Source organism: Phocoena sinus, chromosome 14, assembly GCF_008692025.1.
Source record: "Phocoena sinus isolate mPhoSin1 chromosome 14, mPhoSin1.pri, whole genome shotgun sequence".
Classification (NCBI taxonomy): domain Eukaryota; kingdom Metazoa; phylum Chordata; class Mammalia; order Artiodactyla; family Phocoenidae; genus Phocoena; species Phocoena sinus.
Window position 1 is genome coordinate 24,976,641 of NC_045776.1, and position 24,888 is coordinate 25,001,528.

A 24,888-nucleotide genomic window follows, 5' to 3' on the forward strand; every position below is an offset into this window, starting at 1 on the left:
TACCCTTCTGGCCAACAGAGGCACCAGGTAGCAGCAGGTTCTGAGGAGGGTGCAGGGCACCAGGGGACTGGGGTCCAGTTCCGCTTCTGTCCCTGACTGGCTGTATGACTTCAGGTGTGCTTCTGGCACTTTCTTTACCCACGTGTAGAATGGGACTAAGAATGCCCACCTCTTAAAAGTCTAACGGGTACTTAGGGTGCACAGTAAGTGCCTGCAAAGTGACTGCCCGGCTGAAACGGAGCTCTCAGCCAGACCCCTGACAGGAGCCTTCAGACACTATGCTGGCCTGCCCTGGAGGTCTGGAAAGGACCCCAAGACAGAGTCTCAGGGATGGGAGCCCACACGGGCTGGAAACTGCAACACTGGAGGGTGGCTTTGTGGAAGAGTCACCATCAGATGGCTTACATCTTCTCTGCGGGACAAAGCACAGGAGGCCGAGATGCTGGGTTGGACTGGGAGGGGCCTGCAGGCAGGTGAGGCCAGCCTTGCACACTGGCGCCCCCTGCAGGCTTCTCTGCCCGCCAGGCGGCCACTGACTCCAGACACCCAACCAGGAGTGGGGGGCAGGAGTGGCCAGGACTGCAGACCCCTCCAGGCAGGGAGCGTCTGCTCTTCACTGGTCAACCCACCAACAGCAGTGGGCAATTAACAGGCACTGTCTGTACGCCCCGCATGTCTGCTTTAGAATAACAAAGAGCTGAAAGGGACCTATGAAGTCACTTCTTCTACCTCCCCGCCCCTTATTTTATGAGCAAGGAAGCCACCAGAAGGGTGGAAGGACTGGCCTGTGGTCACTTGGCTAGGGAAAGGCAGGGCTGGAGCAGCAGCCTGGAATGCTGCAGCCCAGGCGCCTCCTGTACTGCCCCTTCGAGTCTCCTACTTCTGAGCAGTACCCCGTCTTCTCTTCCTGCCCCTAGTCAGCCCTCAAATGTTTCCCAGGCTCTCTCCATCCTTGACCCACACGCACACAACCTTCATGAGCCCAAGGCACCCGAGGGACTGTGGGAGCAGAACAGGAGGAGCCGTGAGCCTTGCTGCCCGGTGGGGAGACTGACCACGCCCCTGGACCACATGAGGGCACTGAGGCCCAGAGCCAGGCAAGATGCTGGCTTCAGACTTCCTGTCTCCTGCCGTACCCCTTGAGGCAGGCCAGAAAAAATGTGCTGGGGGAGGAGGGATGGGGCTTGTGCAGTGGACGTTGCTTTGTGAATCTGCCCAGCCCCAGGCATCCCATGTAGCCCTGCTTCTGGTTCCCTGCAGGCTGTATGGCTTCTGCTGGAGGAAGGGGCCCTATGACAGCACCAGCACTGCAGGCTGTGTGTGGATAAGTGTGTGGAGGGCACCCACCTCCACATGGCTCTTGGGGGCAGCTGATCCATAAAGAGGGGCTGAGTGGGTCACTAGAGGTGGGCACCTGGGACCTGCCCTCTCCCACAAAGCGCTGAACTGGTCAGGAAAGGGAGGGTCTCTCGGCCTTGAATGCCGGCCCCCATACTACCTGTCTCAGTGAAACCCTGGTGTCTGGAGCCCGCCAGCAGGTTGGACCGGGCCCCAGAGGCGGTGGCCCTCCCCGCCTCCTGCCCAAGACTGACCGAGGCCCAGTGCTAGCAGGGAGCTCCCTAATCTTAAGGTAGAAGTTTTAGTTCTGGCTTAAAACAATCTTGGCCTGCAATGGTGAGAAGCTAGTGCCAGCAAATGAATGGGCCACAGTGGTGACTGTGACCCGGGGTCATGGCCTGGCCGGGCAGCTTTACACCAGGGCTTGCTGACACTTGCAGAGCCCCCTGCTGCTGCCTGGACACCCTCGGCCAGGCTGGCATGTACACCTATCTCATCCCACCATGCTGTCTGCACAGTTGTGCCCCCTGCCCCCCGGCTGCTTCCACCCACAAGCCTTTGCTAAACTGGCTCCTTCCTCCTATTTTCCTCTGTCCACCCAAAGCCTGCCTCTTCTTTCATGCTGCCTCCTCCTGGAAGCCTTCCTCAGATGCCAGTACTTAAAGGGCTTGCCCCCTCCTCCGAATTGCTTAAAACGCTCTCTGGTTTAGCTGGCCTTGCCCCTCCAGTAGGCCTCTAAGTATCTGGTAGAGGCCAGTGGCCCCTGCTTTACTGGGATTCAACAATGCTGAGCACAGGGCACCCAGAGGGCCTCAACACCAGTTCCAGGGCCCCTGTGAGAGCTTTCCTTGTGGCCGGATCCCAGGGCTAGCCATAGTGCTGCATCTAAACCCCAAACCCTAGCACGACTCGGGGGCCCCTGGGCTTGTGGAAGAAGGTCTGTGTGGGGTCTCTCCTAGGAACCTTGAATGAATGGGATTCATCGAAGGTAAAAGGAAAAATATGTTTATATGAAATTCAGAAATTCCTCTTGGAGGAGGGGCCTTAAGAGGACACAGACCAAATGATGTGTATTTCAGTGGATTTTAACAATTGTTATGTCTGTAGAGTAAGCAGGTGTAGGGGACAGGTATTATTACCCCCATTTAATGGAAGAGTAAGTGAAGGGCAGCCAGTCTGCGAGGTCTGCCCAAAGTCGCCAGCTGACGTGCCAGAACCAGGGTTAGGAGGTAGATGTTGGACTCTGTGCTTTGTCAATGATTTCTTATGCAACACAGCAGGATGTCATTAAGAGCAAGTCTCTGGGGCCTGCAGGCTGAATTCCAGGTGACTCTGCGTCCAACCCCCGCAGAGATACTACTCTAATCAGACTTTTTTCAACACTCAGAGTAATGCAATGACTGTCGTCTAACGGAGTCAATGGCAAGTGTGAGTCCAGTATGTGGAGCTCCGATTGACATGAAGCTGCTCAAGAATGCACTTACTCCAATTATAGACAGATGTTCCTAAGCTGTAGCTGGAGCCCAGCCATCCCCGAATACCACCTAGGCTCCTCCCTCCTTTGGTATCGCCCCTGCTCAGGGGAGGAGCTGGAAGGTGGGGGCACTACAGGAGAGCGTGGTGGCCCTCGAGTCCTCTCTGCTTAGCCTTCTGGGTGCGAGTAGTCTGGCCGTGCACGTACATAGTGGTACAACGTCTCTGGAATATGCTTGGTCCTAGCTAGGCAATGTCAAGAGTGGGATGATTTGGGGGGCGAGGGGCTTCCTCAAGGGGGAGGGCTGGGGGGCCATCCCGGGGGGAGGGGCGGGCTGCTCTTGGCTGGGCATATCAGTCTCCACGTTTCTTAGTGGCCTGAAGCTTTTCTCCCTCTGTGAACTGGGCTCTGGAAGGTCACCAAAGGGTCAAGTGAAGCCGATTCCCTGCAGGTCACAATCTGCTCCCCTGAAGGGGCCGCCCACCCTCTCCCTGGCACTGCTGGCTTGAACTGGGGTTGAGGTGGGGCCAGGAAGGGGCTGGCGTTCTTCCCTGGAGACTCAGCATGCCAGGCATTAAGCAGTAGGGGATGGAGGGTCTGTGGGTGCGCAGGGAGCCCTGCTTCTGAACTTTGGGTTCCAAGGGCAGATTCCCTGTGTTGATGATTCTCAGGCTGCAGCAAGAGCTCCTGGGCTGGAAGGTGACCTCAAGGGGCCACACAGTCCAGCCCCGGCTTCCTGGTCGAGGGTCACAACATCTCCTGGACAGACATGCCCCCAGACATGAAAGGTCTAGAATGAGAAGAAACTAGGCACTGGGCGTAACTGGGTTTGGATGGTTCACATGATGCCAGTGGGCTGAGGAGTAACTGAGGCACAGGTGAACTCCCACCTGCACCCTTGCATCGCACTCTGCAACCTGGGATGCCTGGTGACCTCTTAGCTGTCATCTGGAGGGGGAGCTGGGAAGACTTCTGTCCGCTTAAATCCATCTCTTCTTTACCTAGAGGAGACGGAACCCAGCCACCCTGAAAGCAGTGAGTTCAAGACAAGTGTGGCCGGGGACTTCCCTGGTGGTGCAGTGGTTAAGAATCTGCCTGCCAGTGCAGGGGACACGGGTTCGAGCCCTGGTCTGGGAAGATCCCACATGCTGCGGAGCAACTAAGCCCGTGCGCCACAACTACTGAGCCTGCGCTCTAGAGCCCGCGCGCCACAACTACTGAAGCCCACGCGCCTAGAGCCCGTGCTCTGCAACAAGAGAAGCCACGGCAATGAGAAGCCCGCGCACCGCAACCGAGTAGCCCCCGCTCGCCGCAACTAGAGAAAGCCCGCACGCGGCAACGAACACCCGGTGCAGCCAAAAATTAAAAAAAAAAAAAAAAGTTTCCATCCCCCAACTCCCTTTGCCTCACCGCTACACTCACTGACTTCTCATAAATCACTGTGATTCGTGGCAGGCACCCAGAGCGCAGCCAAGGCACATAGGTATGGGCAAAGAAAGGAGGGGGAGAGGTGCCCACAGCAGTGTGGAGGGGGCATCGAGGCAGCGGTGGGAGGGCACACGGTGTGATTCCCGTTCATTCTCCCCCTAGGTGGCCAGCAGGCCACGTGCTCAGTGCCGGCTTTGAAACCTAGGCTGTGTGCCCTCGGCTGAGAAGCCTCAGTTCAGAGATGCCCACTGACTCACTCTTGCAGCTTTTGGAGACTGTTGTGGCCCCTGCAGAAGGAAGGGGAGCAGAGGTGGAGGAGTACATCTCCCACGTCCACCCACTGTCCCTGTGGTAGCGCCCCCAGCTTCCAGCCTCTGGATCGTGGGCCAAATGCTACTGTTCCGCATACCTAGGGCCGGGAGCAGGTCCTGGGAGGAGGTGGGGAATGAGGCCTGCCACCGCAGCCGGATCTTTGAGGGGCAGGCTCTGTTTGTAAAAGAGACAACTGTGGTCACCTAAAACCCCTGGTCCTCTATGTAACAGATTTCCAAGCATGACAGCCTATAACGCAGCACCCACGTCTTCCTAAAGCAGGGCTTTGTTAACCTTCCTGAGCCTCTAATCTCTCATCTACAATATGAATGGGTTCGATGGATAATCTATAGATCATTCAGGTCTATATTATTCTATGATTTTCAATTAATCTTAGGACACCACAGCTCAAGAACCAACAATGGCTCCTTGGTTCTACTTCATAAAGTCCAAATCCTTTTGTTCCAGCTTACAGACTTCCAACTCTCCACTTCCACCCTGACCCTGGATTCCAGGTAAGGCAGCATCCTCACTGTCCCGCACTTGGGTCTTGTTTCATTGCATCTCCTCATCAAAAACAACCTTCCGGAGAACAGTTGGGCAGTTCCTAAGAAGTTATATGCAGAGTTTTCATATAATCCAGCAATCCTACTTCTAGGCAGACACCCAAAATAACTGAAAGCAGGCTCTAAAACAGGTACTTGTATGTGGTGTGTTCATGGGGGCATCATTCACCATAGCCCAAAGGTGAAACAACCCAAGTGTCCATCCATGATGGATGGACGGATAACAAAATATGGTCTCTCCACACAATGGACCATTATCCAGCCATGAAAAGGAAGGAAATTCTGACGTGCTACCACATGAATGAACCTAGCAACCACGATGATAAATGAAATAAGCCAGACACAAAAGGACAACTATATGATTCCACTTACATGCGCGGTATGTGCACAGAGCATGGCGCGCGCGAGCTCACGGAAAAAGCAGGGAGAGGGGAGGTATAGCGGGGCTGGGGAGTTGTTTGGTGGCTACAGGACTTCTGTCCGGGAAGATGGGAGGGATCTGGGGGTGGATGGTGGGAGTGGTGGTGCAATGCTGTGGTGGCACTTGGTGCCACTGAGTTATGCACTTAAAAATGGTTAAGCACGTAAATTTTATGTTGCATATATCTTACAACAATTAAAAAAAAAAGCCAAATAAAAAAATCAAACCAAACAAGCCAACAATGAAACTGCGCTGCCCTCTCCCCTTAACCTCTCCTGCGAGTCCAGCTCTCCCGATGAGCCTTTCTCACTCTGCTGGGCTAGCGTCTTGAGCTGGCCTCCGTGCTCAGCGAGCATTTACAGGGAACACCAGTCTCCTTGGGGCGCTGAGGACCTTGGATCCAGAGAAGGACCTTGGGCAATCACTCAAGACTATGTGCATCTCTTTGAAAGAATGACCCTCTGTGTCCCCTCCCTGCCCAGGGGCCACCGCTCTCCCTCTGTGGTGGCTGGGCGCCTCCCTAGGGAGCCAGGGACAGGGCGGTGAGCAGTTACATAACCCGCAGGGAGATTTGTTTCCATCGGCCTGGGCGGTGCCAGCTTTCCAGCGGCAGCCGCAGCAGGTAGAGGCGCCCTGTCTGGGCCGGCCGTGCCCGGGCAGGGCAGCGATGTGGCGATCTGGAGCAGCTTAGCATAGCTCAGATTCCCGGCGGCGGCTGGGGACCGGCCACTCGCTGAGCTGAGGGAAAGGAACTGTTGTCTCCTGCTGGCCTGGCTCTGGGGAGAGGGGAGGAGGAGGTGCTGGGGGTGAGCTGCCAGCCAGCCAGGGGTGACCCTCTGGGGCCCGGGACACCCGAGCTGCCTTCTCCAATAACCCACTTATCTTCAGGGCCTGCCTCGGCATGGCAGCCTCAGACAGGGGAGCGCCTGGCCAAGTCCTATCAGTGGATTTAGCAGGGAAAATGAAGACGGGGTGGGAGGTGAGGGCGTGCAGGGAAGAGGACACGGCCTGGCAAGGCACACGGGTGATGGTGAAATAATTCCTGACCAGGGTAAGTTCCTCGGCCCAGAGATGGGAGAGAGTAGGACACTGTGCATCCCTCTGCTGTCCCAGCACCTGCCCACCAATGTGCCTTTGTCCCCATGGGCGGAAGCTCCTGGAAGCAGCCGTCTGATGCTTGCTGAATACCTGCCATGGGCAGGCTTGGTGGGGGACACAAAGAGCTCTCGGACGCAGTCTTTGCCCCCCAAGACACCTGGGGACACAGCCTCAGACAAGAAGACCCTGACTGGCAGAGGCCGCTGGCCTGGGCTCCTTCTGGGACTGACATTTTCTTTCCTCTGCTTATTTTCAGATTAAAAAATCAAAATGCTTTCTTTTTTTTTTTTCTTTTCGAGTCACAGGCTGCTTCTGTCTCACGGGGCTTTCCAAAGTTCTAGAAGGGGCCTCAGATTTAGGACTTTCGGAAGCCACGGTGCCCCCACTAAGGCAGAAAAAGCTGACTTGAGGCATTCCAGCTGGGTCCTTGAATAAACCTCTTAGACTTGGGCCAGTGCCCCACCGGCACAAACTGGGGGACGACGAGAGGGGAGGGAGAACTGACAGAGGTGACACACGCATGGGCTGTGCCATGGCGTGTGGTACACAGCAGGTGCTCAGTAAGTGTTTGTTGAGGGGAAGACATCAGGGTTAGAAGAAAGAAGGTAAAATTCACTCATTCCAAAGCAAGTGTGGGCAACAAGTCTGGCAGGAGGTACAGGCCTCGCCTCTGGCTTGGGTCCGGTGGACTAAAGGCATGGGTACCAGCCGGGCATCGCTGTCCCCGGCGGGGTAGCTCTACCTGCCGCAGACTCTTACGCAGGTCAAGCTCCTGTGACAGGACATGGAGGCAAGCCTGCTGGCGCCCACCGTCGGGGAATGTGTGTGCCAGCTCTGCCCGGCCCTTGCAGGGCACCGACAACTCACAGGGTGCCACTGGAGCAACATTTTTTAGAAAGAGAGACCTTTTGTGGGCCTTCAGAATCACCTTCCATAATCTGCCCACGGGAGAGTTGCTTGCATTGCCTGCCAGTCCTCCGCTTTCTCCCTCTTGATTTCTAGTAACCAGTGGAGGGGAGCTCGGGGTGGGTACAGTCCAGGGCTTTGCTCAGGCTCTGGAATGCACAGAACAATGTGCTTCTATCCCTGAGTATGCCTGGCTTGGGCCAACAGTAAAATTAGTTTACATGCCTGGAGTGCACGTCGGCTCAGTGGTGGGCGTGCAGGGGTGAAGGCGGAGCTCTGGGCCAAGGGAGAGGGTGCGAGGGGAGAGCCAGCCTCAGGAAGAACAGCTGTGTGGTCCATCTGCATAAAGCAGATGGAGTCGTGGAGGTGTTTCCTCAGACACCCTCAGCTCTCTGTTGGCCTGGAAAGCCCAGAGACTCAGACCATTGGAAACCCAGTGGGAGTCTTATAGGAGGACGGATTTTGATATCCCCACTGATAGCTTCATGAGACGGATTCCTGGTTTTCCCAACTTTCTGACGGTGTATTCTATTTGGGAGGTAAGGGAGCCAAGAGCTTGGGGTCTTGGACTGACCACCCCCATGACTTCGTAGCCTTGCTGAGCCACCGTCCTCATCTGTAAACGTGGGGAATGGATCCTGCCCTGGAACCCACCTCGGAGAGAGAATCTCCACATTCACCGCATGAAAGTGCTCAGAAGAGCTGAGAAGCCCATCTCACATCAGGGAGCTCTGGTACCTAAGACTGAGGGCTCCATCCCTCCCTTCCTCAGGCACTTGCTGAGCACCTACTGTGTACATGTCATGATGCTAGGAGCTGGGGACTGATGATCACACAACCAGGATTCCTGCCCTCAAGGAACTTACAACTCAGAGCTGGTTAGAACACCAAGGATCAATGTTTGTTCCTCTCCTCCCTCCCTCGGTAAAAGATTGGGGTTAGGAACTCCAAATTTTGGGTAAAGAGGAACAACTGTTGATTTTCCTGAACCTTGAGATAACCAGGAAGAACGAGGTTCCTTTTTTTTTAAAATAAATTTATTTTTATTTATTTTATTTTTGGCTGTGTTGGGTCTTCGTTGCTCCACGGGCTTTCTCTATTTGTGGCGAGCGGGGGCTACTCTTCGTTGCAGTGCGTGGGTTTCTCATTGCGGTGACTTCCCTTGTTGCGGAGCACGGGCTCTAGGTGCACAGGCTTCAGTAGTTGTGGTACGTGGGCTGAGTAGTTGTGGCGCGCGGGCTTAGTTGCTCCGTGGCATGTGGGATCTTCCCGGACCAGGGCTCTAACCCCTGTCCCCTGCATTGGCAGGCGGATTCTTCACCACTGTGCCATCAGGGAAGACCAAGGTTCCCTTTTATGAGCTGAGTTAGAGAAACAGCCCAGTCCCTTTGCCCAAGCCATCAAATGTGGAACAAAGACGGGGACACAGATGGCAGAAACGGGGTAAAAGTGGGGTGATGGGTCACATAAGCCCTGAAGGTGCAGCTTGTATTTTGATTCACTGATGGGGCAGCCAGACCAGGAAATCTTGAGTGCCCCTTCTGGGGCTAAAACCCACAGTTAAAATCACTCCCAGAGGCGCCATGGAGCCCCTTCACCAAGCAATTGAGTTCCTATGTATCAAAAGCCCCAAACACGATGCTTAATGGGTGACCCAGCTAAAAACTCTGGAGAGCTTATCCATTTTCTCATTCCAGGTCAGGCTGTCTTCTAGAAGGTGCTGGCAGACAGCGATTTATTCTGAAACCTGGTCACATGCCAGATTCTGAATTGCCTTGTCTTTTCCCAACAGCCTTGCTGTGTTTACGACTTGGTGAGGTGAGGGTTTTCTGTTTTTTTTTTTTTCTTCAAAAAAAGGTATTGCCTCCTTCTGTTAGATGTGTTGTTGACAACGGTTGCTAGGGAGAGCTGGGTTCAGTTACAGACACACTGATGCCTGCTCTAATAATACTTTGCTCTGCATAGCTCAGATGCAGACACCTCTTGGCTAAACAGGGCACACACATTTCAACAGAGGAGGGCTTGAACTTATACTACCCAAGCATATTTCAGCAAAGGAGCATTCCCTGAGCCGGAGTGGAAGGCCCAGGGTGGTGACGGGGCAGTGCTGGGTGGAGGGGGCTCAGGCCTCCAATTCCTGTCATTCCAAAGGTCCCATAAAAAGAGGCACGTTCATTCTTCACCTCGCTGTGAAACCAGAGCCCCCCTCCCCTCACAGTACCACAATTCCTTGGTGAGGATCAAGCCAGAGTTTTGGTGACCTCTGTAACCCAGGGGCCACGGGCAGCCCACATTCTCCCGGAAGTCAGGACCCATCAGCGTTCATAGCCGCGTGAGTGCGGGACCCTGCAAGCATGCAGCTGGGAGCCGGGTGGAAAGAGGTGGGGTGAGGCAGGTCGGGCGGGGAAACGAATCACCTCCTCAGCTTTACTGGTGGCCGAGCCTGGCAACGTGGATTGAGAGTGAGGCCCTTTTCCTGAACCGTGATAGGCGCTTCGACAAATGTCTGAGACCAAGAAAAAGGAAAAGGACCTGGGGAACGGAGCTGAGAGCAGAGAGAAATGGGGCGGGCGGGAGAGGAGAGGCAGCCTCCACCTGGCTGACGCGGTTAGTGCGGAGGCTTCGCAGGAGGAATCTCAGGACAGCGAGGTATGTGAGAAAGGTCCCCTGAGATGGTCCAGCCCAGCTTCTCACTGCACAGAGGGGAAACCGAGGCCGGGCAAGGTGACGGGATTGTCTTGGGGGCTGACATCTCCTGCTTTGGTGTTCTCCCACCAGCTCAGGCTCTGAATCCTTCACATCACTCAGCAAAGAGTCCAGTACCTCGTACACATCTCTTGACTGATTCACAGGCAGGGCTGTTCATAAGTGACAAGGGTGGCACAGTCAGGGCATCTCTGGAGTAACTTTCTAACAGTGGTGTTCAATCTGCAGCACCACAGAATCTGCCAGAAAGGTCTTTAAAAAAGGATGCCCAGGCCCATCCCTGGAGAATCTAATTCAGTTGGTCTAGGGGGGAGCCCCTGCACCGGTATGTTTTATTGGGTTGGCCCAAAGGTTCGTTCAGTCTTAAATAAAAATAAGAGACACACTTTTCATTTTCACCAAGAACTTTATCGAACAACATATTCACTAACAGAACGAACTTTCCGGCCAGCCCAATAAAAGCACCTCCCCATGAGATTCTGACGGACAGCTAGGCTGAGAACCAATGCCCTAAAGAAAACCCGGTGACTGGAACTCAATATTCTCAGGCTGGATCCCCCCTTCCGACATCACATCAATAAAAGACTGTGCCTCAGTTGGCCTGTCTATGAACTTGACCCACCACCTACAAACCATCAGCCATCCGATGTCTTAGTACTCAAAGTGTGGTCCCTGGGCCAGCAGCGTGGGCATCACCTGGGAGCTTGTTAGAAATGTAGCATCTCAGGTTCTACCCAGACCTCTTGAATCAGAACCTCTATTTAAATAAAATCCCCTGTGATTGAAACACACGTTCAAGTTTGAGAAGCCCTGATCTAGTGAAGACCACACGCTTGGCACGTAACAGACATCCGTGAAATATCTGTTTAATAAGTAGAATTTTACTTACAAGAACATTACTAAGAAAATGACCACATCTAAGGCAAAAAGACTCAGTTTAGATATAAAAACTGAAGATGATTTTTGAGCTGTGCATTGGTGACAGGGGTCCCCTGGGACCCCAAGGTCTCTGGCACTGTCCGTGCTCATGAGGGAAGTGCTTTTGGATGTCTTGAGATAACAACACTGAGTCTGGCTGGGAAGGGTGAAAGGTCTTTTGACTTTCCCCTGGGCCCACTTGCCTCTCCACGGGGGCGGCATCCCAGCTTGGCAGGCAGCGCCACACTGTGCCAGAGAGTGTCCACTACATCAGAGCCTGCCCCTCTCCTGCCGTGCTGCCAGCTCCCACTGCCGAAGCCCAGGCAGTGAAAGCGGTCGGCCAAGGAGGGCAACGTCCAAAGACAGCTGCTGGGAGCTGTGTTCATAGGGCACTTCACACCCTGTCCGCTTTGCAGCCAGAATCACTAAGCCGGGTCTCAGAACTGGTACATGGAGGCAGAGGCGTAACCTGGCCACGTGAGGGGCATCTCAGAGGCCACCGAACGGAGCCAGGGGCTGGCTGGGGATCCAGAGGCAGTGGGCCTTGAGTGCATGCCGCTGAGCGTGAACCTCAGAGGGAGAAAGCAGGGCGCAGGCGCTGGGGGCCAGGCCCAGGACTGCTGGCCAGGGAAGGGATACAAATCAGGTTGGCCAGAAGATGAGAGCAGGTGAAAAACGACACCCCTGTGGGTCACAAGAAAAGTGGGGTTTAATGAGCTATGCCCACTGCTCTCTTTTCTTGAGCCTTGTGGGTCTGGGGTGGTGAGTGGCCGTGTATTACTACGCTGCCTAGAAAGCCTACTCCAACCCGCCACCTCCTCAGCTGCAGAGGGGGTCCTGACAGACACGCGGTGCTGGCTTCCTCCAGGCCTTGTGACCGGGGGTCTGCTAGGAGCTTAGGGGCAGCCTCACGCCAGCACGTTCAGCCCACCTTCCATGGGAGCCAAAGGGCTCTGAACAGTGACCCAGGAGGCCTGAGCATCCAGCTCCAGCCCTCTCCGTCTTACACTTAAGCTGGGGCTGCAGGAGATGAAGGGGGTGGTAGGGTCTAGGGGACATTTCGATTTCTAAATATGTGACCCACAAAGGCTCCACCCAGGCAAATGGCAGATTGGGAGTGAGGGTCCCCCTCTGCCCCAGAGACAAGTGACGCTAGCAGGACTGGGTCTCTTGGGCTGGCCCCCAAAGCCTGTCACACATGACAGACCTAGAGCCCCGATATGGGGTAAGCAAGTTTCTGAGGATGAGAGGGACCCAGGACCGTTTCATGTCACTAACAGGGCCAGAAGAGACAGAGAAAGGAAGCAGCTCACGTGGGGCCACTCACGCCTTCCCTGAGGCCCCCGACTCATCTTTAGCAGGGCAAAATCATCAGGTCCACTGACCAGTGTGGAGCAGCCAGTCACTTTCCCAGCAGGAGCTGCAGAGGCCAAGCTCCGGGTGACGATGGCTGAATCAGGCCGAGAAGCCCTGTTTCCTGCCTTTCGGTTTGGTGCTCTTTCCCTGCGCTAGCGTTTGCCAAACTGTCTCCCAGCACACTGATTCCACAAGGAGTCATTAGCTGGGGAATGCAAAGGGGACTTCACTGAGTTGGGTGCAGCCAAACAGGTTCCCTTCCTGCTGGCCTAAGCCAGTCCACTCTGTGGCTGACGGAGAGGCGGGTGTAGGGGCCACGAAGCTCCGTTCGTGGCTGAGCATTTCCCAGGACTGATGCTCTGCTGGACACTGTGGGCAAGGCCGCTCTAACCACAGGTCATTGGAAGAGAAGCCTGACCGGGGCAGGACCCTGGGTGGCCCCTGCTGCCAGCTGCCCTTCCCTCCTGGGTGCGTCTCGTCTCACGCCCTGTGTGTCTGTCCGCCACTGGCTCTGGCTAGGTTACTTGGAGCTGGCAACTGCTGTCTAGAAGTCTTGCCCTATCCCGGCCCTTCTCTTGATAAAAGCCAAGGCCAAAGGCCAATCTGTGCCTGACTCCCCCGTGCCTGGCTGTACGTGGCAGACAGGCTGCTTCCCACTGTCACCCTCCACACTCTCCCAGGACATTCCGGCGAGCGAGGAACATGCCCGATGTGCAAATCCCTCAGGTAATAAGGGAATTCATCACCGGGGAGCGTGGGCAATCCAGGAATGGGAACCCGATCGGTGCCTGGAGCTGGACAGAAGCAGCCCAGGCTGGCCAGCGAGGCTTGGGTTGCAGTGAGCAGTCTCCCTGGGAAGAGGAGAGGACGGCGGGGATGGATCCCATGGGCAGCCTTCGGAGGGGGCTCCTCCCACCCTGTTCTCAGGGAAGAGAGGGAAGACTGCGAACCAGGTGGCTAAGACCAGGGTGACCATATGTCCTGGTTAACGCCTGGGGTCTCGGCCTGACTATGACTAGAGCCCCCAGTCTCAAAAGTGTCATGGTTTGGATGACCTATTACATGGTCACCCTCGTTAAGAGAGACCCGCAGGTGGTTTCTTCCAGCTCTGTAATCCTACTTGCAGAACTTCTAAGCTATTGCTTTACCCCACCTGGACTGAAACTCATTTCATATCTCAACTAGCCTGAGATACAAAGCATGATTACAGATGATTTTCCACAGCCAAGTCCCTGGGCCTGGCATGGCCACCATGCTGATGCCACCAGTTTTGGGACCAGTTCACTTGCTACCACCCATGACGAAAGAGCAGGTATAGGCCTTCAGCTCTCCACCTATGAGATCAAACAGTGCTGGGCTCAGCCTAAGTACCCATGCCCATGCCCATTACACACCCCAGTAAAACCATCGTTGGACGCCGGCACCCACGGAGGAAGGAATAAAGAGGGGCGGGATTAAGTTCTCTGGGGTGGAGGGATTTAGTGGGATAGCACCAAGGAACAAGACGGTCTTTGATCTCCACGCTTCCCCTCGGCCCTAAAAGTGTTTTCAAGAGCCCAGGCGCATTGGCAGACAGATCAAAGCTTCCCTCCTCAAGGCCCTTATGCCTTTTTCTCAGACCCATCTCAGCACCAACCACAACCAGTGCACCACCTGCAGGGTCTGGAGGGTGGTCCCGGGGAAGAGAAAGAGGAGGAAAAGAGAAGTCCACAGTAAGTGTATGTCTGCTGGGACGTGGAGAGGTCACAGCAGAGCCTAGGAAGACAACAGCCAGCCCTCCTATCATGGAAATAGAAAGAGGGAAAGGCTGGTTAGACATGAAGCACCTATAAAATTATATTGGTCCATCGTAACCATGGAGCCCTCACACAAACACACGCAAATCCAGTCACTCATCCCTTGCCCCTTGAGTGCCTTTTTATTTTCTGTAATTAATCGGGCAAGGGTGGGACTTGGGAAAAGTTCAACTGTGGTCAGAATCGGCAGCCTTCTCTCTAGTAATAACCCACCGGCGGGTGGGGCGGGTGGTGCAGCTGTCGGTGTCCGTTACCTGAAGCATGTTGAGAAGCAGGCTCCGGAACTTGGTCCCCTCCACCATGAAGAGCGCCATCTTGTCGCAGAGCTTGGCGGCCGTGAAAGCAAAGCTGCGGTCGGACACGGCCTTCTGGTAGATGGTGCGGACGATCTCCCCCAGCATCTCCTCGGAGTTGGTCGAGTTCTGGGCCTCCTCCATGAAGGTGGTGAGCTTGGCATCCACGTCGCTGCTGTTGTTTCTCATGCTGTTCAGGATCTCAATCAACTTGTCCATCTTGTTCTGCTGAGGGCTGGTGGTCTCCACGGCCACTTCATCCTGGGCGTGCGGGAGACAAACCGAGTCGCGCCTGAGTGGAGCCCAGCTTTCTGCGGAGGGGTGGCCAGTGGAGGGGGGGCTGCCACCCTCAGAAAGGACCCGCCCCACCTTCTAGAACCTGAGGTCTGATCCCTCCGGGAATGCCGACCTTCACCATGGACCCTGGGGCCCCAGGCTCTCTGCTGACCCTTTTCTTGGCCCCCGTGACACCCTGGGTGGATCCTTCTTGTGAGCTACAGCTCTTACCCAGGATTCTCACATACACTGGCTTTGCCTCATACACATTAAATATCTCAATCTAGAAATGATGTAATGGGGCTTAAAAAAGATGAAATAAAATAACAGATGAGAAATTGGGCCAAGAGAAAACGAGGGCAGGAACACTAGGTCAGGAAGGAGGTAGCATCCAAAATGCCTGCTCTGCTGGTTAAAGGTGCCCATGGAGTGGCTACCTGGTCCTGCAGACCTCGGCTCCTTCAGCCCGAGGACCATAATGTTCTCTGGGTGTGGGGATGCCTGTGACACGGCCTTGGCATTGTGTCCTACGGAGACTGTGCTGGGTTTTTACAACAAGCACTGCACACCGAGGAATCCTTCAACGTGCCACGAAAACAACTGGCACTTCGAGGAGGGAAACTTCAGATAAAAAACCCTGCACCCTTGAGTGGTTTCACTACAACTGGGACCAGACCTGCGCTGGGGGAGGAAGAAAATGGCATTTGATGTCTCAGAAGTATAGATTGGCGGCCAGGAAAATGACTGACTTAACTGCTGGGATGTGAGACCAGGGTTAAAGGGCAGGCTCAGGGACATAAAGGGAAGCCCCATGTTGGCCCTTCCAGCATCAACAGAAGAATCCAGGGCTGGGAGGCTCAGACCCAGGTCCTAGAACCTGCTCTCTGTCTCTAGCTGGATGGCTCTGGGAAGTGGTTTCCCTCTCTGGGCCTCATTTTCCTCCCTGGTAACACGAGGAGGTTAGGTTAGATGGTCTATAGCTTTCCCTTAGCCCTGCTGTTGCTTAAGCACATTCCTCCTGGTCCAGGAGTCCAGGAGGCCTCACCTGAGGGCAGTTCTTGAAGCTGAAATACGGGCGCTATGGATCTACCTTACCTGTTCTATCTCCCCCTTCCTTCCCCACCCCAACCCTGTGGGCCCCAGGGCAGGAATAGTGGTCGGTATGTATAGAATAACCCCTCGAGGGTCTTCACAGAGCTTATGGCATTTGATCTGCAGTCTGTCTGCAAGGTGGATAGTATTATACCCATTTTACAGATGGGTAAACTGGGGCGGGGGAAGGTGTGCCCAGAGAGGTTAGGTGACTTGCCCAAGGTCACCTAACCAGTCAAAGGCAGAGTGAAGACTGAGCTGGTTTGCTGGACTCTAAAGCCCATGTTGTTTCCTCTCTGTGGCACTGCGGTTACATTCAGTAGAGCTGGAGAGAATTAACAGTCCTCTCTCCCTGGCTGGACTGCAGCAATCTGTTCCAGAAGCTCTTCAGGCAAAGACCACACACTGGCCATCACTTGGGAAGCTCTCCCAGGCTCTTATCTTTGGGATGTAAGGGAATGAGTGAGGCTTTCCTCCAGGACCTCACAGCCGCCCGTCCCACAGGGAGCAGTGGGTGGGGGCCCGGGGCTGTAAGGATGCCAGCAGCAGCATGTCACCTTCGAGAACTGATCAGGGAAAAGGTCTGACCTGCCTTGTCCTGCCTGAGTGTGGACCTGGCCTCGGAGGTGAAAGGTGGAGGAGAGAAGGCCGTAGAGAGATGCCAGGGAGAAGCCTGGAACTTCGAGCTCTGCAGAAGCCCCAAAAGGAGGACTCCGTGGAGGAAAAGCTGGGGGCAAGTTGGCCTTTCTTGGGAACAGCTCCTTTCCAAGGTGACCTTACCTGCACCCTTGGCTGAGGACGGGGAGCTAGGGTGCTCAGAGTGGACTTAACGATGCCAGGGACAGAGCTCCAGCCCTTCTCTGGAGGCTTGGGGCATCTCCTCCTGAATTTGTGAACTAGGCTTTAGAGACCAGGGCCAGCAGTAGGGTGAGGAATGTGAGGCTCCTGGGGAGCAAAATTTAAGGAGGCCCTCCTTCTCAGGGCTGTGCCAGTGCAGGATGGGCATCTGCGTGATGCTGAGAGTGAGTGCCTCCTTAAATTTTGTCCCTTAGACCCCTCCCTACTGCTGACTGGTGAAGGCGGGGAGTGGCAAGGCTGAGGCCAGTCTGCTGCACTCTGCCCAACTCACCTTTGCTCTCCCCTGGCAGGGAGCGCAGCCTGGTACTCGCCTTCGGGAGAAGCATTCTTATGTTATAGGCTCTGTGTTTTCCCTAGATGCCCTTTAGCACTAACAGGGCAGTATCTGCCACCAGATAATGCTGGAGGGAAGAACCAGGCCTTCTCTGCCCACCTCCCATCACCTGGAGGCACATGCCTCTTCCTCCCCTCCCTTCTCAGGCTGGGGGCTGGTACCGAGTGTTCACCCGGGACTCTTGGAGGGTGGAATGTGCTGGAGGGGGTTCACATGCAGAGCTGGCCATGGGCCTGCCGTCTGGTGGCCGGGGGTCCCTCAGGCAGCGTTGACCAGGTGTGCTGGGGCCACATGAGCCTCCCTCCACGAGGCTCCCCAGGTCCGCAACCCCGAGCCCACCTACCAAGATGCCTACCTCGCGCTGTCCTCCCTGATGCAAGAGAACAAGGAAAATTCAATTACCGGTACCTTTTCTTTCAGCCTTCGCCGCAGCCTGTCTTTGGAAGACTGGAGCAGGGTAATTTTGGGCCGCTCCCCGCTGCGCTCGGGAATAATACTGTCTTTACGCTTTGTCTCAGCCTCTGGACCGCCTGGCTGCAGCAGGGGCAGCCTCTCGGAAGCCACCGGGGCCAGGGCATCAGGGCTGCAGGGGGGCTCGAGGCCGCTGTGCCCGGCATCCTCCAGGGCGTCCTCGAGCTTGGGGCTCTCCATGGTCACGGTCTCTTTGGCATTGCGGTGGGCGCCTGCCTCCCCCTTGTCGCCTGGTGGATGCTTCATGTTGCTGTGGTGCCAGCGCCGGTTCTGGCTGTAGCCGTGATGGGTGGACCTCCCTGAGGGGTGGGGCACTGAGCCCCCCTGGTAGGATTTCTGGTGGTCCCTGTTGTGTTTGGCACTGCCCGGTGGGTGGTCACCGTGCTGTTGCGGCTTGTTCCCTCCTGGGGGTCTCTGCTGCCGCCTGCAAACCAAAGGGGAAAGACAAAGAGGGTCACTGGGGCCGCTGGCCAGGGTCCCTGTGTCCAAACGTTAGAAGGAATTCATTTATTCATTTTTTCAATACCCTTACTGAAGGCCTCCTATGCACCAGGCTTTGTGATGGGGCTTAGGGATACTAGCAGAGAATATGACAGACAGGTCCCTGTGGTTATATAGGATTTAAGTCAACCCTTGACTTAAAATAAGTATTTTATTCCCTTATTAGAATATGCGTTAGTACACGTGTAGGGAACAAAATTACAATGACAGAGTATATAGTGAATCCTCCTGCCTGTTCCCAGACAGCCAGTATGTTTTCTTGAAGCAGCCATTATCATTTTGTGAACATATTCTATGCACGTTCCAGTGAAGATATATACACAGACCTGCATCTGATAACAACTAACCTGTTAATGACTTTTTAACCATCATGACTCATGAAGAGTTATACCATTTGTTACACAGCCTTTCTTTGGGTACACTGACATTTCTGCCCCCAAACCCACTAACAAAATATGCTATAAGAAATTGTTACAGGCAGAATCGTGTTTCTCTCAAATTCATATGTTGAAGCCTCAACCCCTAGGACCTCAGCACGTGACTGCATTTGGAGATAGGACTTTTAAAGAGGTGATTAAGTTAAAATGAGGCTGTTAGGGTGGGCCTTAATCTAATTTGACTGGTATCCTTATTATTATTATTATTTTCGGCCGTGCTGCGTGCCTTGCGGGAACCACGGATGGAACCCGGGCCCTGGCAGTGAAAGCACTGAGTCCTAACCACTGGACCGCCAGGGAATTCCCATGACTGGTATCCTTATAATAAGAGGAAATCTGAACGCACAGAGACACCAGGGATGCAGGTACAGAGAAGAAATCCCATGTGAGGACACAGCCAGAAGGCGGCCACCTACAAGCCAAGGAGAGAGGCCTCAGAAGAAACCAAACCCAATACCTTGACCTTGGACTTCCAGCCTCCAGAACAGTGAGAAAGTAAATTTCTGTTGTTTACCCACCCGGTCTGTGGTATTTTGTTATGGCAGCCCAAGCTGAGCAATACAGAAGTGATATTTAACATGGTGGTTTTAGGCAGACAGGCTCATCGAGTTTTTTTTGACAATTTCAAAGCAGAGATTATCATATGGAACAAATTTGAGGTGTACATCACGGGACAAACCCCAAACGTGTTGATCTGAAGACTAAGGGAGAGCAAGGGGGTGGGGGTATTCTGAGGACCCTTCAGTCCAGCAGCTCAAGGGCTGCTTCCATCACTGAAGCACTCCTGCGTTCCACCTCTGTTTCACCCTCACGGTGTTTTCCATGCCATAACCTTATTTGAAGTGCATTTGGAGAACAGGATAACCATGAGCCTCAAAGTTGTAAAGCCAGTGAAGAAGTGGAGAGAAGGCGTTACATTCTAGGGAACGAGGCCCCTGTCCCAGTCTGTGATCCATCTCTTTGGCAGGTACAACAGAACTTCGCTGCACTGCATTTCATGAACAAATTATATTTATTTGCTCTAAAATTATTATTACTTATATAAACTCAATTTCACTGTTCACTTGATAAATTTTTTTAAATTAATTTTTATTGGAGTATGGTTGCCTTACAATGTTGTGTTAGCCTCCACCACACAACAAAAGGAATCAGCCATACACATACAGATATCCCTTCCCTTTTGGACTTCCCTCCCATTTAGGTTACCACAGTGCACTACGTGAGTTCCCTGTACTATACAGCACGTTCCCATCAGTTGTGCATTTTATACATAGTATCAATAATGTATATGTGTCAATCCTAGTCTCCCAGTTCCTCCCACCCCACCCCTTTCCCCCTTGGTAGCCATACATTTGTCCTCTAAGTCTGTGTCTCTATTTCTGCTTTGCAACTAAGATCATCTATACCATTTTTCTAGATTCCACATATACACGTTATTATACGATATTTGCTCTTCTCTTTCTGACTTACTTCACTCTTTATGACACTCTCTAAGTCCATCCACATCTCTACAAATGACCCAATTTCATTCCTTTTTATGGCTGAGTAATATTCCATTGCATATATGTACCACATCTTCTTTATCCATTCCTCAGTCGATGGACATTTAGGTTGCTTCCATGTCCTGGCTATCGTAAATAGTGCTGCTACGAACATTGGGGTGCATGTGTTTTTCTGAATTATGGTTTTCTCTGGGTATAAGTCCAGTAGTGGGACCATATGGTAGCTCTATTTTTAGTTTTTTAAGGAACCTCCATACTGTTCTCCATAGTGGCCGTATCAATTTACATTCCCACCAACAGTGTATGAGGGTTCCCTTTTCTCCACAACCTCTCCAGCATTTACTGTTTGTAGGTTTTTTGATGACAGCCATTCTGACCAGTGTGAGGTGATACCTCATTGTAGTTTTGATTGGCATTTCTCTAATAATTAGTGATGTTGAGCAGCTTTTCATGTGCTTCTTGGCCATCTGTATGTCTTCTTTGGAGAAATGTCTAGGTCTTCTGCCCATTTTTGGATTGGGTTGTTTGTTTTTTTAATATTGAGCTGCATGAACTGTTTATATATTTTGGAGATTAATCCTTTGTCTGATGATTAGTTTGCAAATATTTTCTCCTATTCTGAGGGTTGTCTTTTCGTCTTGTTTATGGTTTCCTTTGCTGTGCAAAAGCTTTTAAGTTTCATTAGGTCCCATTTGTTTATTTTTGTTTTTATTTCCATTACTCTAGGAGGTGGATCAAAAAATATCTTGCTGTGATTTATGTCAAAGAGTGTTCTTTCTATGTTTTCCTCTAAGAATTTTATAGTGCCCGGTCTTACATTTAGGTCTCTAATCCATTTTGAGTTTATTTTTGTGTATGGTGTTAGGGAGTGTTCTGATTTCATTCTTTTACACGGAGCTGTCCAGTTTCCCAGCACCACTTATTGAAGAGACTGTCTTTTCTCCATTGTATATCCTTGCCTCCTTTGTCACAGATTAGTTGACCAAAGGTGCATGGGTTTATCTCTGGGCTTTCTATCTTGTTCCATTGATCTATATTTCTGTTTTTGTGCCAGTACCATACTGTCTTGATTATTGTAGCTTTGTAGTATAGTCTGAAGTCAGGGAGCCTGATGCCTCCAGCTCCATTTTTTTCCCTCAAGACTGCTTCGGCTATTAGGGGTCTTTTGTGTCTCCATACAAATTTTAAGATTTTTTTCTTCTAGTTCTGTAAAAAATGCCATTGGTAATTTGATAGGGATTGCATTGAATCTGTAGATTGCTTTGGGTAGTATAGTCATTTTCACAATATTGATTCTTCCAATCCAAGAACATGGTATATCGCTCCACCTATTTATGTCATCTTTGATTTCTTTCATCAGTGTTTTATAGTTTTCTGAGTACAGGTCTTTTGCCTCCTTAGGTAGGTTTATTCCTAGATATTTTATTCTTTTTGTTGCAATGGTGAATGGGATTATTTCCTTAATTTCTCTTTCTGCCCTTTAGTTGTTAGTATATAAGAATGAAAGAGATTTCTGAGTATTAATTTTGTATCCTGCAACTTTACCAAATTCATTGATTAGCTCTAGTAGTTTTCTGGTGGCATCTTTAGGATTTTCCCTGTATAAGTATCATGTCATTTGCGAACAGTGACAGTTTTACTTCTTCTTTTCAAATATATATTCCTTTTATTTCATTTTCTTCTCTGACTGTTGTGGCTAGGACTTCCAAAACTACGTTGAATAGTAGTGGTGAGAGTGGACACCCTTGTCTTGTTCCTGATCTTAGAGGAAATGCTTTCAGTTTTTCACCACTGAGAATGATGTTGGCTGTGGGTTCGTCGTACATGGCCTTTATTATGTTGAGGTAGCTTCCCTCTATGCCCACTTTCTGGAGAGTTTTTATCCTAAATAGGTGTTGAATTTTGTCAAAAGCTTTTTCTGCATCTATTGAGATGATCAAATGGTTTTTATTCTTTAATTTATTAATATGGTGTGACACATTAATTTGCATGTATTGAAGAATCCTTGCATCCCTGGAATAAATCCCACTTGATCGTGTTATATGATCCTTTTAATGTGTTGTTGGATTCTGTTTGCTAGTATTTTGTTGAGGATTTTTACATCTATGTTCATCAGTGATACTGGCCTGTAATTTTCTTTTTTTGTGATATCTTTGTCTGGTTTTGCTATCAGGGTGATGGTAGGCTTGTAGAATGAGTTTGCAAGTGTTCCACCCTCTGCAATTTTTTGGAAGAGTTTGAGAAGGATCGGTGTTAGCTCTTCTCTAAATGTTTGACAGAATTCACCTGTGAAGCCATCTTGCCCTGGACTTTTGTTTGTTGGAAGATTTTAAATCACAATTTCAATTTCAGTGCTTGCGATTGGTCTATTCATATTTTCTATTTCTTCTTGGTTCAGTCTTGGAAGGTTGTGCTTTTCTAAGAATTTGTCCATTTCATCCAGGTTGCCCATTTTATTGGCATATAGTTGCTTGTAGTACTCTCTTCTGATCCTTTGTATTTCTATGGTGTCAGTCGTAACTTCTGTTTCATTTCTAATTCTACTGATTTGATCCTTTCCCTTTTTTTCTTGATGAGTCTGGCTAAAGGTTTATCAGTTTTGTTTATCTTCTCAAAGAACCAGCTTTTAGTGTTATTGATCTTTGCCATTGCTTTCTTCATTTCTACTTCATTTATTTCTGCTCTGATCTTAATGATTTCTTTCTTTCTACTAACTTTGGGTTTTGTTTGTTCTTCTTTCTCTAGTTGCTTTAGATGTAAGGTTAGGTTGTTTATTAGAGATGTTTCTTGTTTCTTGAGGTAGGATTGTATTGCTATAAACTTCCCTCTTAGAACTGCTCTTGCTGCATCCCATAGGTTTTGGATCATCGTGTTTTCGTTGTCATTTGTTTCTAGGTATTTTTTGATTTCCTCTTTAATTTCTTCAGTGATCTCTTGGTTGTTTAGTAGTGTATTGTTTAGCCTCCATGTGTTTGTATTTTTTACAGTTTTTTTCCCTGTAATTGATTTCTAATATCATAGTGTTGTGGTCAGAAAAGATGCCTGATATGATTTCAACTTTCTTAAATTGATTTGTGACCCAAGATGTGATCTGTCCCGGTGAATGTTCTGTGAGCACTTGAGAAGAAAGTGTATTCTGCTACTTTCGGGTGGAATGACCTATAAATATCAATTAAATCTATTTGGTCTACTGTGTCATTTAAAGCTTGTGTTTCCTTATTTATTTTCTGTTTGGATGATCTGTCCATTAGTGTAAGTGGGGTGTTAAAGTCCCCCACTAATATTGTGCTACTGTTGATTCCCCCTTTTATGGCTGTTAGCATATGCCTTATGTATTGAGGTGCTCCTATGTTGGGTGCATAGATATTTACAATTGCTATATCTTTTTCTTGGATTGATCCTTTGATCATTATGTAGTGTCCTTCCTTGTCTCTTGTAACATTCTTTATTTTAAAGTCTATCTTGTCTGATATGAGTATTGTTACTCCAGCTTTCTTCTGATTCTCATTTGCATGGAATATCTTTTTCTATCCCCTCACTTTCAGTCTGTATGTGTCCCTAGGTCTGAAGTGGGTCTCTTGTAGACAGCATATGTACAGGTCTTGTTTTTGTATCCATTCAGCTAGTCTGTGTCTTTTTGTTGGAGCATTTAATCCATTTACATTTAAGGTAATTATAGATATGTATGTTCCTATTACCATTTTCTTAATTGTTTTGGGTTTGTTTTTGTAGGTCTTTTTCTTTTCTTGTGTTTCCCACCTAGAGAAGTTCCTTTAGCATTTGTTGTAATGGTGGTTTGGTGGTGCTGAATTCTCTTAGCTTTTGCTTTTCCGTAAAGCTTTTGATTTCTCTCTTGAGTCTGAATGAGATCCTTGCTGGATAGAGTAATCTTTTGGTTGTAGGTTCTTCCCTTTCATCACTTTAAATCTGCCCTGCCATTCCTTTCTGGCCTGCAAAGTTTCTCTGAAAAATCAGCTGATAACCTTATGGGGATTCCCTTGTAGGTTATTTGTTGCTTTTCCCTTGCTGCTTTTAATACTTTTTCTTTGTATTTAATTTTTGTAAGTTTGATTAATATGTGTGTTGGCATGTTTCTCCTTCAGTTTATCCTGTATGGAACTCTCTGCGCTTCCAGAGAACTCTCTGGAACTTCTCTCTGGGAAGTTTTGACTATAATATCTTCAAATATTTTCTCAGGCCCTTTCCCTTTCTCTTCTTCTTCTGGGACCCCTATAATTCGAATGTTGGTGCGTTTGAGAGGTCTCTGAGACTGTCCTCAATTCTTTTCATTCTTTTTTCTTTTCTTCTTTCTTTTTTTTTTTTTGCGGTACGTGGGCCTCTCACTGTTGTGGCCTCTCCCGTTGCAGAGCACAGGCTCTGGACGCGCAGGCTCAGCGGCCATGGCTCACGGGCCTAGCCGCTCTGCAGCATGTGGGATCTTCCCAGACCGGGGCACGAACCCGTGTCCCCTGCATCGGCAGGCGGACTCTCAACTACTGCGTCACCAGGGAAGTCCCATTCTTTTTTCTTTATTCTGTTCGTCAGCAGTTATTTCCACCATTCTATCTTCCAGCTCACTTATTCATTCTTCTGCCTCAGTTATTCTGCTGTTGATTCCTTCTTGTGTATTTTTCATTTCAGTTATTGTGTTGTTCATCACTGATTGTTTGTTCTTTAGGTCTTCTAGGTACTTGTTCATTGTTTCTTGTATTTTCCCCATTCTATTTCCTAGATCTTGGATCATCTTTATTATCATTACTCTGAATTCTTTTTCAGATAGCTTGCCTATTTCCTCTCCATTTATT

General features: G+C 50.8%; 1 protein-coding gene across 11 annotated transcripts in view; it reads right to left on the bottom strand.

The window, feature by feature from the left end:
* The window catches only part of CTIF (cap binding complex dependent translation initiation factor), a 307,297-nt gene that overhangs the window by 80,527 nt on the left and 201,882 nt on the right, over positions 1 to 24,888 (bottom strand). For 9 of the 11 annotated variants that reach the window (XM_032654473.1, XM_032654475.1, XM_032654471.1 and 6 more), the window contains exons 8-9: positions 17,575 to 18,067; positions 14,574 to 14,873 (exon numbers count right to left, since the gene is read on the bottom strand). In XM_032654473.1, coding sequence (XP_032510364.1) covers positions 14,574 to 14,873; positions 17,575 to 18,067 — 793 coding nt within the window. The remainder of the gene's footprint in view (positions 1 to 14,573; positions 14,874 to 17,574; positions 18,068 to 24,888) is intronic. The other 2 variants (XM_032654474.1, XM_032654472.1) reach the window with 1 other exon arrangement.